Source organism: Sphaeroforma arctica (genome assembly GCF_001186125.1).
Source record: "Sphaeroforma arctica JP610 unplaced genomic scaffold supercont1.928, whole genome shotgun sequence".
Classification (NCBI taxonomy): Eukaryota; class Ichthyosporea; order Ichthyophonida; genus Sphaeroforma; species Sphaeroforma arctica.
The window spans coordinates 6,697-19,791 of NW_014039630.1; the positions used below are offsets into that span (position 1 = coordinate 6,697).

Genomic DNA, 13,095 nt, shown 5'->3' on the forward strand with positions numbered 1-13,095 from the left:
TGTGTGTGTGTGTGTGTGTGTGTGTGTGTGTGTGTGTGTGTGTGTGTGTGTGTGTTGTGTATGTATGTATGTATGTATGTATGTATATATATATATATATATATATCTTTGCACGTGCAAATTTCTGTTGAGACGACCTCTGATAGGCTCAATGTTACTTACATAGACCAACTTTGAGATACTTCATTTGGAACGACTAAAATATATCTTCCATATTGTAGTATATGAATACTGTATGAACACCGCGATGATACATGTATAACCGCTGAACATAGTTCATACCGATATTGCATTGTATTTTGTTCCTGAAGCTGGATAGAGTTACTAATGATGCTGATGATTCCGCCATGATGTCAGTCGTATAATCACAAAGACTGATGCTTCCGATGCGTTGATTGTGTCCTTAACAGTTGCTATATATTTTGAAACCGATTATTGAAATTCTATAAGTACTCCACTACACACACAGGGAAGTTGTTTACTGCACTAAAAATATGAATGTACAGTGATATATACACTCTATATATTTTTTGTTTTATAAAAATAAAAACTCGCCATGTTGTGAGTACATATCGATAAACGAACGTTTTGATTGGTCTAGTATTTAATTTTCTGATTGGATTGAGAAATCTGTGAAATTCTCAAATACAGTGTCGTCATCAGAGTCTCAGTCTCTCAGACTGGTACTTGGTATATAGCCTCACTGAGCCTGGGCCCTGGGGTGGCCGTAGGTCGCAAATCGCAATGTCCGAACGAAGCGCACGTGCGATACTGATATATTTAATACAAATGTGTATAAATATATATAAATGGAGCTAAAAACTTTGTAGTATATTCACTATAAATGAATACGCAGAGGGCAGTATATATATTTATAAACTTCTAAGACTGTAGACTTCGAGAGAAAAGTATTCGAGGTGCATGTTAGTACCGCACGTCGTTTTGTGTAGTGACTAAATACACTGTACAATTCACAAACATACAATCCACCATTGAGCTATATAGGTTTTATTAAGCAAGCATCAGCCTGTCATTGTATAAGTTAGTTCTAAAAGCAAGCATATTCCAACCCGAACATAAGCCAAGATGCCACAAAAGGGAGTCTCAAAGGGCGGGGGTAAAGTGAAGAGTGCTGGGGCGCTTCGTCGTCAGGTGGGAAAGACACGCCCGGGTATGCGATCAGTGGCCGCCAAGAAGAATAAACACGTGCAAATTCGAGCATTAAATAAGGTAAGTAGATATGATACTATCGATCCGACTTTCGCTAATTTCTGTGCACATACAAGCTATTGGTATACCTATATAAGCCGGCATATATCTATTTATTTGTGCGAGTATATATACCGATAAGAAACAATATTAACATGCCAGGCATATATATATATATCTATATGTGTGTGTGTGTGTGCGTCTGTGTCTCTGATTCTGTGGTGTTGTATTGTTTTGTTTTGTGACAGTAATACAAGCAAAGGATGTTTAATTAATATCCATTTGGTTATGTACGCGCGTGGGTGTGTGTGTGTGTTCTTAGTAGATAAGTATGTATTCAATACTGCATGTGTATACGTATTATATCTTTTAGGTTTACTAGATATATTTTCATTCATATATACATGTTTGTGTGTGTGTTTCTGTGCGTTTGTGTGTGTGTATGTATTACGTGCATTGTTGAAAGTATGTGTCTACATGCAAAACACGCATATATGGCGTGACTGAATCACAATACTCGTATTTAGTCATTCTAAAATGTTGGTAAGCTATTTGTTATTTTATCAAACTAGTATTTACATATATTTATTTGTATGTATGTATATGGTGTCGTTTTTATTGATTTGTTAATTGTATATACGACGATATAAGTAGTTGTCTTCTCACAATAGCTGAAAATATCACCTTTATTTTGCCATGAATGCATATTAGTCGTAATTATACTTTGAACAAGTGTGGAAGTATACAGATTTATATTTGTATCATGATCATGATCGTAATAAGCAAACGTGTGTATATTCATGAGAAAAATATTGATTCATATTTATATATATATATAGCTATGTTGTATTTATATATAAATATGCCTATATATTTGTGTTTTATTACAGTTTCTATGGATATGTAGGTTTGTCTATATAAATATAGCCATGTATATTGTACTGCTATATTTATCTCTATGCGTATCTGGTGTTTGTTTAAATTTATCTCTATGTGTATTTATGCACGTATATACGTAGATTTTTATATACCTTTATTTTTTTTGCCTGCATGTATATAAATATATATGATTATTGACAGTTCTGTATATTCTTTGATCAATACTTTTAATTTGTTTGCCTGTAATATTGTATACGTCGCCCTACATTATCTGTTGATGTGTGTTTAGAGGAATATTGTCGATTTTACCTCTATTTTGGTGTGTGTGCCTCAAATGCTTTGCCAATCCATGCTGAGTTCGTTTTCATTCGGTGCAATTTTTGTTTATTTATAGTATATTCGTCCGTCGTATGCATTCTTTTATGATTTCTATGAATCCTTCAAATACTATCACGTATATGCAAACTTATATATATACATATATATAAATAGATGAGTTTGACGTCTTTCATGGTGTAGTCCGTGCCTCACAAATTCATAATCACGTCAGTGTTATGAAGTCAAAACTGATTGTGTATAGCTATATTTGAAGCCTGTCCCGATTGGTATACCATGACATATTTGTAGGTTACTCGGTTTTTAGATAGTCATATCACCCTACAGCGTTGCTGTACAAGACTTTAGCAAACCCAAGGCTGTGATGTTCGTTCATTGTTTTTAGTGCTAGTTCTTCAAGCATATGTGCATATTGAAGCAACTCCTTCCTCAGTCTGCTTGGTTCAAAACATAAAACTTATGCAGCGGGAGTTTCATTTACTCGATTATATACGATACTCACCAGACAACGTCTTTGCGCTCATTTTACCTTGCTTTATAAATCATGTCTTCTCAAAGCAACCCCTCATTTAGTTCGCGGTTTTCTTTTTTTTCTTTTTTTTGGTTAGCGTCTGCACGGAAAGTAGGGTTTTGCCTATTGTCCCAATTTCATTAAGCATAACATTGTTCACATGTTGGTGGTGAATTTATATGGTGAATCTAAGTTTTGTACAAAAATTGAATTTCTACCAATACTACATGTAGTACTTTTTAGTCTACTATTTGAAATCTATCGAAGGTGCCTGTTCAACATGGACCGCGCAAGAATTGCGATAGTTTAATCGCACTCACATGTTTCACACATCGACATGGTCATTCTCTACCTTTTCACAGAAATTCGAAAGTCAAAAACGCGTGGACATAGAAAATCAAATAGCTGCGAAGACGTCGGGATTCCAAAAGTGAGTGTTCATGTACAATGCTATACACGCTTGGAAGTACTGATTCACCTAAGTTAGGTTGATTTTACACTTCAGCCGATTTCTGACTTATCTGGCACGTGGTGGATTGTCACTTACGTTCAACTGATAGCATAGTGCCGGTGCGATTCATGGCAGATGAATTCTTAAACATCGTTATTGTATATTGTTCAAGTACTACAACACTTTTCCTTATGCCACACTATGTTACCACTTCACTTGCAATCACCGTTTATTCTGATGAAATAATAGTACAACCAGAGGGAGATAGTATTATATCGTGCCCTTTCAGTCAATAGACATGGCAAACCCTTCACTCATACTGGTTTTTTCCACGACTGATGATGTACTTCAACCTGTTCCTGATTAGGTTCCTGGTCGTCAAACCAGAGGGAGATAGTATTATATCGTGCCCTTTCAGTCAATAGACATGGCAAACCCTTCACTCATACTGGTTTTTTCCACGACTGATGATGTACTTCAACCTGTTCCTGATTAGGTTCCTGGTCGTCAAACCAGAGGAAGAAGAGAAGAAAGAAGACACCAAAAAGTTAAAGAAATTCACATATAAATCCGGAGTGTCGGGCAAGGCAAAGGCCGGATCAACTATACAACAGGAGAAGAAGAAGCGAAAATAGAATCCTAATTAGAAATATAAGATTAAAATATACATACTGTTTCAAAGACATAGCTTTAATAGTGCTTCTGGAAGAAATTGTAGTTTATCGCTCGATGCTTTACATTACGGCTTTGAATATATCATGCCGTGCGAATGGTACGATAAATTCAACCACGAATTCGGTGTAGAGCGTACACAGATGTACATTGTGAGTGTTTTAAACAAGGTAGCGACAAGTCATTGTCTAAAATATATGACATGTGGAGTATATCTCGATGCGCTACAATTCGGCGCTTCCAAATATTATATGTCATACGTATGAATGGAAAGATAAATTCAACTACTTAATCGCCTATTCGAGTACAGTATTCAGAGCGTACACAGATATATATTGTAGTGTGCTCCAAACAAGTAGTGGAATGTTCTTTGACCAATCTTCTCTTGGCAAGGTTCGTGGGGCGCAGCTCGCTAATGTATTCGTACCAAGTGCATGCTGGGTTTACTAACCTCTTGATGTATGTACCTTCCATGTGCTATATACTGATTTTCTGATTCATTGCCCTGGTTCCGTCATATCTTCCCCGAAACGCTATGAGTTATACGGTGCAGCGCAGAGCGTCACTCATCTATAGTGGCCTGACGGAGCGGTGATCGCAAAACAGCCCGTATTCCTGTTAGATTACCAAACAGTATAATCGTGCGCTTAGCTACTTCCGTGCACACCAAATTATAGTACTGCCGGAGCTCCAGCCAGCTAAGTTGATCGTGTCGTTTTCAGCGCCCTGTCTACAAGAAGTTGTAGCACATTCTTCTACCACGAAAGTAATGTGATGGGGTATCGCCAGCAACTGCTTCAATTATTTGATCTTGTATCCATTGTGTCAGACGAAGTCTATCATTCACGTCGTCCTTAAGGGCAGTACGTAGCATAAATTTAAGTTTCCTGTGTCGAACTTCGTTTGCGCCTGGGTCTGTGGCTTGTACAGAACACCCCATTTTACGCATATGTCCGAAAAGTATTTGATAGCAGACGTAATGTCTTGAATAAAATCGGTGTCATTGTCATGGAAAAATCAATGGATAGTGATCGACAAATATGAATGAGCATATTTCAGCCATTGTTTCGGGTAGTTTGTTCCTCGCCGGGTTATACCGTGAGGCTACATCGAACATGTGAAACATACAATTTTCATCATGCCGTCCGATCTCATCCATTGCAACAAGATCAATAATGATCCTGTGCATATGGCTCATATTCGAGCAACGCCTTCAAGAATACCCAGCCATAGCGCATAATTTGGTTCTTCACATACACCTCGAATTTCATGGACTCTTGTTTGCAGAGCTTAAATAGATTAGGGTTGATCAGACCTCTTCGCCTCGCTTCAGGGACCATTGTACAATAGTGAATACGTATAAATGGAAAGGAAGTATACCGCAGATTAATCCATCCAAATTGAATATTCGAGATGTTATAGTATGCTTCAAAGTAGGAAGACGCTATCGTAGGCAATAGGTGGTTCTCTAGAAAAATTTGTTTTCCACCAAAGGCAAAAAGAGAGCATTAGTGTATAATCAAATATTCAGAGCAAAATATTCTAATGTAAATAGGACAAGGTGAGTCCTCCAAGCCAGCCAAAAAAAAGTGTTCGTCTATACCTTGCATGTGGTGAAGAGCCAGGTACCATGTGATGGGGTTCTAGTTGCAGTGAAGTCACTACACCAGCCTTGTGTTTAAACTTCTGGATCTTATTTTCTTCAATTTAGAAATACTTTACTATGCCATAAACTACTATGACTGGGAAGCATGAATGTGGCCAATTGATGTCGTTTCAATCTGAGCTGTTGACAACTTGAAGTAAATCTAGATCGAAATAGTGAATTATAGAAGCGAAGCTATATAAACAAAGATCTCAGTATTCAATCTCTTTATTTTAACTAAAACCGAAGACTGAATTTATTTTCTTGATGTCTACCGGTTTACTTAAACTCCTATCATAGTACGAAATAGTCCTTCTGGTTATACGGGCTTTACACCGTAGCTTTTGCAGCAAAAGTCTGTCAAATAATGAAAATTAGATATCCGCTTAAGCATCTCTGTATTTGACCCTGTCTTCTCTATTTGACCCTGTCTGCAACGCGAGCTCTCAGACTTCAAGGTGAGTCGATGGACGAACATCCTCGTCGATTTGCGCTTAAGCGTTCTTCCTCTGTGTTGCTTGAAGCAGTCGTATCTAGATACGCTGTTTCTGAAACTTCGTGTTGATATACGTGACAATCGTTTACTAGCTTCATAAATCGGACGTAGACTTTTGGCGTGTCGCTTTCAAAGTTGAGTATTGTTCGTGTTCTAGCATTCTCTGTTACGCCTTTCATACTCGGTTGAAAGTTCAGCTAATTCCTTAGTCCTGCTACGATATAGTGCAGTCTCGCGTACTTTGTGCGACTTGTAAGTAATCTCTAAAGACGCATTCTAATGACAGTCTCAAAGGGTTTGCTGAATTCATACACATTATGTTGGAACATATGGAAAAGGATCAACGCGCTTGTGCCTTTACGGTCAAACCGACATATGATCGTATATAGCCAGGGATATTTTTTGTCGCCTGGGTACCCAAATATAAGAAGGTATAAACCCCTTTGTCGATATAAATCGGCTCATCTTGGATGATCGATTTTAGGTCGTTGAATATAGCGTTATGGTGGCTTTCCTTATACGACAAATAGCTGCCTTTTTAATTGCCAATGCGGGTCTGCACATGCGTTATGTTCTTTGAGGTGAATCTCATATGCATCACATTTAAGGTGACTTGAAGGGAACTTATAGTCTGGTGTCTATCTATTGGAAGTGTGGGTGTAGCTTTCAATCGGTAGCTCACAACAATTTTCGGACTGCCTTTTGAGAGTCTAGTATCATACGTGAGAGCATGTCTGGCAAATGGTTGTGCACAATGTGTTCTATTGCAAAATAGGACTGGCAGAGGCGATCATGCCAACTGCTTACCAGTTGCTTGTGCGGTTGTATATCGTTAAAATCTACCAGAGACTTCTGGTCATATGCCACTTAAAAGAAGGTATTATATAACTTTGAAGTGCTTTAAAGCAGATACTGTGACAACAAAGTCCTGCTTCACTGTGAGAAAATATCGATGTGAAGCGTTTGAATTCTTGGGAAAAAAACAAAATATACCACGGTTTTATTATAGACCACCTGATAGACTACATCTCTCAAAGCAATATCTGATGCGAATGGGGCTGCAAAATAAGGTATTCCGCCCGCAGATCAACGCATCACAGGACAGACTGTACAGGGATCATAACCTTTCTAAATGCGTCTTTGCATTCTGCTGACCATAGGTAATTCAGTTTTTCTTTGTGTAAACGCAGGTGTCCGAATGGCTTTATCATGTCTTCTAGATAGAGTACTCTATCCTAACCCCGCAAAGGCTTAACCCCACAAAGGCTGTAAACATCTTTACCTGTCGCGGGGGTACACCATTCTAGTAAAATTTGTGCATTTTCCAGGTGTATCACTATACCTTCTTCGGATATTACATATCCTATGAGTGGTACCTTGTCCACTCTCTGCTTTCTTTTTTCTTTTTTTTTGAAGTTGTGTGCGTTTGAATTTGCAAGTACTAGACGTACTATGTGTGTGGTATCCGTAAATATAACTTAATAAACAAAGTATACCCTTACTCGTGAGATATTGGCAAGCAGTCGTTCATGATCAGGTAAAGGTATGCTGTCAGCCTGTACAGCCAAAGTGTGCTATTCTGAACATCTACTGTTTGAACATATACTGCTTACCTTTCCATGCGAAAGAGTAATACTTTCGATGTTTCCGAAGTATTTCGAGTTAGTGATAGCCTTATGTAAGGCTCATCTTTGAGAATAACTTCGGCTCCTCCTGTGGAAAAGCGTAGAACCTTGCTTATAATTTTGTGTAGATATGATCTTATCGAAATTTCGCATCCAAGCCTACTCGAACTTTTTAGGAATTCCGTCAGTGTGGAACTGATATACTGCTAAGTGTGCCAAGTTAGAAAGTGTAGGTTTGCCGTCAACTTTGATCGCCATATTTTCTATCCAATTCTATTACATTTTCTGTGAGAAATAGTCTCTTGATGGCGTATTGAGTTGGATGAAGTCAACTTTCGAGAAGTCCAAACTTACGTAGCCGTTGTTGAACTTAAATTTCGCCCGCTGAGTGATCTGAATAGCTCAACTGTTGACCATTCAGTCGGTAATGCTTTACACGTGCTCATGAATTAATTTCCGTAATATGTGGGCGACTTAGGTGATTTCAATATATTGTCGTCGGATTGATCCTTCATAGATTCCATTTCGTTTGATAAATCTGTTATGTTGTACCAAAAGACAGTTACTCACTCATTTCTACTATATAGTCACTTTTCGAAGATCGTCGTATTGAACCACATACGGTGGTCTAGGGTTTTAGAGTTTAGGCCAATGTTTTCCTTCTCTTTTGCAAATATATCAGGCGAATCTTCCAGATTTACCTCAATATCAGGTATAAGTGCAAGACGATTTGATACACAAGAAATTTGTGAGCCAGGGTCTAAAGAGCATTTATCTTCATTTCATTTGTATATACTGGTAATATAACTCGTCCGTTCTCTTCCGCTTATATCCTTCCCGGCGTAGCCACCCTGTATCATGGCTTTTTCAGAGGCTCTGCCTCCTTAAGTGAACAAATGTAGGGTATGGACGCACACGAGTTCGAGTGAACCCCGTGGCCCTTGTTGCATTCGTCACAGGTGGTGCTTTTCTCGCAGGAGTCAACGTACTTCCCATGATGGTTCTCTGCCCTTCTGTTTGGTGTACAGTAGCGTTACAACTCGCGCACGCTGCACTTAGCTTTAAACCCACGATGAGACTTAGACTCATCGTTTAGCCGTATTTGGATCACATCTACAGTCAATGTGCGTTGCCGCGTTTTCACGTTACTGGTGTGAGAGGTAGGCTCCAAAGATTGCTTCCAAGTCGAGTGCTACTACTTAGTCCACCCGTCGCCCGTGTAGGCTTGTGTATACAAATAAGTCCCACGGCACGTTCGTCAACTTCAGGGGGTTTGCTGTTCAATATTCTGCTTCAGTCACTTATAACGCGTCTGTCTGACAGAGTTTGTTAAGCCTGTTGGCCGTCGTCAGAATGCAAGTCGTTAAAGATGTAGTAAAACTCCTTGATAGGACAAACCTGGTTAGGTTTAGGATAAACCTGATTAACAGGTTTTAGTTCCATACAATCACACATGGTAAGACTCTACGGAACTCACGTAAACAGTCAAATGACTTAATAAATATACCTGACAGAGGCTCACAGAGCCTCAGTAGTTTTTATGACCGTTTTTGACGTGTTTACTACATTTTCACGAATAGAATTTTTAGGTATTTTTATTTTCATAAATTTTATTTCGGTATTTTTATAGGTAAGTATTAATATATGAGAATAGAAAGCGTTAGTTCGTGCAAACGAATCACCCAATCTAATCAGGTCGTCTAAATAGATCGTCTGAAAGTGAAGAAATAGGATAACAAACAATTAATTCCTGGAATAGTGGGGATAATTAGTTCAAGATACCCATATTTGGCATATTAGTAGCATAAGAATTACCCAGCGACTGCACAAACAAAATAGGGTGAGTGCTAAACTAACACTGAAAGTAAGTATCAAATTTGGTACAAATGATATAGGCAAATTGTTGTGAGTACTGAGTACAAAGTAATACATAAGAACAACAAATAGAACACAAATGGGGTTCATGTTGTGTTATGAGAAAGTTTAAACTAAATGTATGTACGGATTAAGATAGTTTCTAGTGAAGAGAAGTAACATGTTGTGTGTGTTCACAGGTGCATTGAAGGCGGCCATGCGTATCAGGCTTGTTCGAGAAATTGTATACATTGAATGTAATATGGTGCAAGTCATGACAAGAATAGACACGTAGGTAAATGTTATAGTACCGATGAACAGGATGGTTAATGAATTGGTTATAAATTTATAAGTAACATTGTACAAATCGTGACAAGAATATATACATGGGACATGTGATAGGGTTTATGGCCATGAGACTCGTCCGCGAGCTTATGATACACAATCTATGTTATATTGGGCGTTATATTGAGTATATATACATAACCACTTGTTAGTATACCAGTTTACATACGAGTATAGATAAACATGGTGATGAGTACAGAACTTGCCCGCGAACATGTCACACACGTCTCGGCATTATTATACTTGTCATGACAAATGATATAACCTTGTCATCAGATACGTGCCTTAGTTAGTAGGATAGTACCGAACCTGAGTGTAATGAGAGAGTGATAGGAATAATAAATACATATATAAAATAGAAAGATATGTCTACAACGTGGTCATTGCATGTCTATGTGAATTGCACCATTGACAAAGGACAAGTGCTACGTATATGAAAGTAAGGTATATAGATACATGTGGAAACAGGGCACATGATTAGAAAATGGGTTGACGGACAAGTTATGGTGTGATGCACAAGGACGTGAGGATAACACAGCGTCCATAGTTCTCACATGATGTGCACCAACTAGGATGGCACGACATGGATGAAGACGAGTCGGATCAGACGAATGAAGCATATCATGAACTACAGGCAAACAAAATTTCAATGGTGGATAGTGTGACGATGTAACAAGCAATAGAAATAGGTTGTTTAATAATAAGACGAGTAAAAGTTAGATACAGAGAAATAGGAATGTATCGCGCACACGATAAGTATAGCGCTGGTCAGATAAAGACCGACAGGGCTTTCATTTCCTCGGAAGCTGTCACAGCCGAACTGATGAAATTGTTCGGAGAACATGGTTTCCCACGGAAGCTCCAATCGGATGAAGGGGGGAATTCTTCAACAAGATTGCACGGCTACTCACGCAAGAGGTGGGCATCATGCACGCAAAGTCACCACCGTACCGACCACAGGTTTTGGGAGCTGCAGAACGTAGACACAGAGACATCTACGAAGGGGTAAGGAAACTCTGCAAGTCGCTTCCCATAGCGTGGGACGTCAGACTGCCATTGATCATGCTCTGTCAGAATCTTCGCATCTCACGCAGGCACAAGACAGCCCCGTTCAGTGCTTACTTCGGAAGACGGCATGTTCCGTTCGCAGATTTTACCGACGATCTGCCAGATAGCCAGCCAGTCACCAATGGATAGGTTACACGATGCTATTCTGCCGATGTTACACAAGGTCACCCTCAAGTATACAGACTCACCGGCGAAGCAGTTCGATAGACTCCATGCGTACGACTTAATCACGTTCTAGGATGGTGAAGACGGAGGGCCGAACGACAAAGGCAATGCGACCAATGTTTGGTCCGTACGTGGTCAAGCAACAACAGGGTCAAGGATATATCCTGGCGAACAAAGACGGCACCACCCCAAGCACGTTCAAGGGCCAGCTGGTCAGAGTGGAACTGTTGCGCTTGGTACATAGAGCAACGGAACCATCCCTGGCGAACGAGATGTGGCAAGAACAGGGTTCGGCTTTCAGGCACATCATCCGACATCGCCAGAATGACCACACCGGCGTTATGGAGTACTTGGTTCAGTGGAAGGAAGGCAATCCCACATAGGAGACATCAGAAGTATTCGATGATCCAAATGACATTGCAGCATACCATAAGGCAGATCAAACTAGGAAGAAGAGAAGAGAGTTGTAGAATCCAGGTATGTAATAGCTTCGGACCCTACTAAACCTATTATATTAAATTTCTTATTGTTTCAACAATGAAGGCACAAGCCATTTTTGGGTCGGTTATACCCTAAAGTGTTTCTATTCTCCAGGCACCACGAATAGTCTCTTGCTCGAGCAGACTTAATTGCGAGCACCCCATCTCTAAGGTGATGAGCCAGCTTATGGGTCGTCTTCGACCTAAAATGTTCCCATAGGCAAGGCGTCCCGAGTGTGGTAAACGAACGCTTCAATAACTATACCGCAGCGTTCTCCCTCTGTAGAGAGGGAGACGTTGTTCATTTATTAGTAAATGTAAAATTAGTGACTCTAAAAATAAGTCATGTGCTGTAATAGTCAGCAAAACCCAAGTTTATCAGATTATCCTGATAAACAGTAAAAAAAATATAATAACTAAGATAAACAACTAAAGCCTACGTACTTGTATTCTGACCACACGAGTTCCGTTCCATAGCCAGTGTTCCGGTCGGCAAGGACCGTTATTCCAAGGTAATTACAATACGTTACGCACAGTTGCTTCAGGCACAGCTTTGATCCGCGACAGGCGGATATAATCTACTCAACATCAAAGACAATGATTTTCAAGGAATTTCATCTTTAGAGAAGCTCTCCCATCACCCGTGATGCTCAAGCTTGGGGGGGAGTGTAGTAAAACTCCTTGATAGGATAAAATTGGTTAGGTTTAGGATAAACCTGATTAGTAGGTTTTAGTTCCATAGAGTCGCACATGGTGAGACTCTACGGAACTCACGTAAACAGTCAAATGGTTTAATAAATATACCTGACCGAGGCTCACGGAGCCTCAGTAGGTTTTATGACCGTATTTGACATGTTTACTACAAAGATACAAAGCGATCTCTCCTTTCCAGCATGCTTGTCAGTGTTGGAATGCGCGCAAGCTGTGTATCAGCCCTTAAGATTTGTTGCAGCACTCGTCCGAATAACTCTTGAGGATTCTTTGGTATCATCAATTGGTCTTCTGCCTTGCGATAAACTCATACTAATTTTCGTTAGCGTTTACAGACTTCTGTAGAGCGCTGAAGTACTCCAATAACGGTGGCCTCGTGTCACTTCAGGTGTCCCTCATGAGTGTTGTCGACTATAAAGCCGTATGGAATTCGTGAAGTTTGCCTATTCCCAGGCAAAGATATGGCTAGTTTACTCTCGGCTCTTTCACGTTCCTCGAGGTATTTGGATCAGAGGGTTGCTACTTTTACTACCATAACCGGTAGTTGTTTTGGTTCTTGGGTGAGTGTAGAAATCCAACCACCTCACATGTATTTGGCATGCACCGAATTCCCGTTCCTTTCAAACGCATCCTTACATTAAAGGAATAT

General features: G+C 39.6%; 2 protein-coding genes across 2 annotated transcripts; both read left to right on the top strand.

The window, feature by feature from the left end:
* Positions 1 to 1,086: 1,086 nt before the first annotated feature.
* SARC_09290 (hypothetical protein) lies at positions 1,087 to 4,021 on the top strand (the record flags this gene model as incomplete). Its single annotated transcript, XM_014296698.1, has 3 exons — positions 1,087 to 1,230; positions 3,298 to 3,365; positions 3,883 to 4,021. 3 exons carry the CDS (start codon positions 1,087 to 1,089, stop codon positions 4,019 to 4,021), a joined length of 351 nt encoding a protein of 116 aa, XP_014152173.1.
* A 7,309-nt stretch (positions 4,022 to 11,330) lies between these two features.
* On the top strand, positions 11,331 to 11,639 carry SARC_09291 (hypothetical protein; the record flags this gene model as incomplete). Its single annotated transcript, XM_014296699.1, has 1 exon — positions 11,331 to 11,639. One exon carries the CDS (start codon positions 11,331 to 11,333, stop codon positions 11,637 to 11,639), a length of 309 nt encoding a protein of 102 aa, XP_014152174.1.
* Positions 11,640 to 13,095: the final 1,456 nt, after the last annotated feature.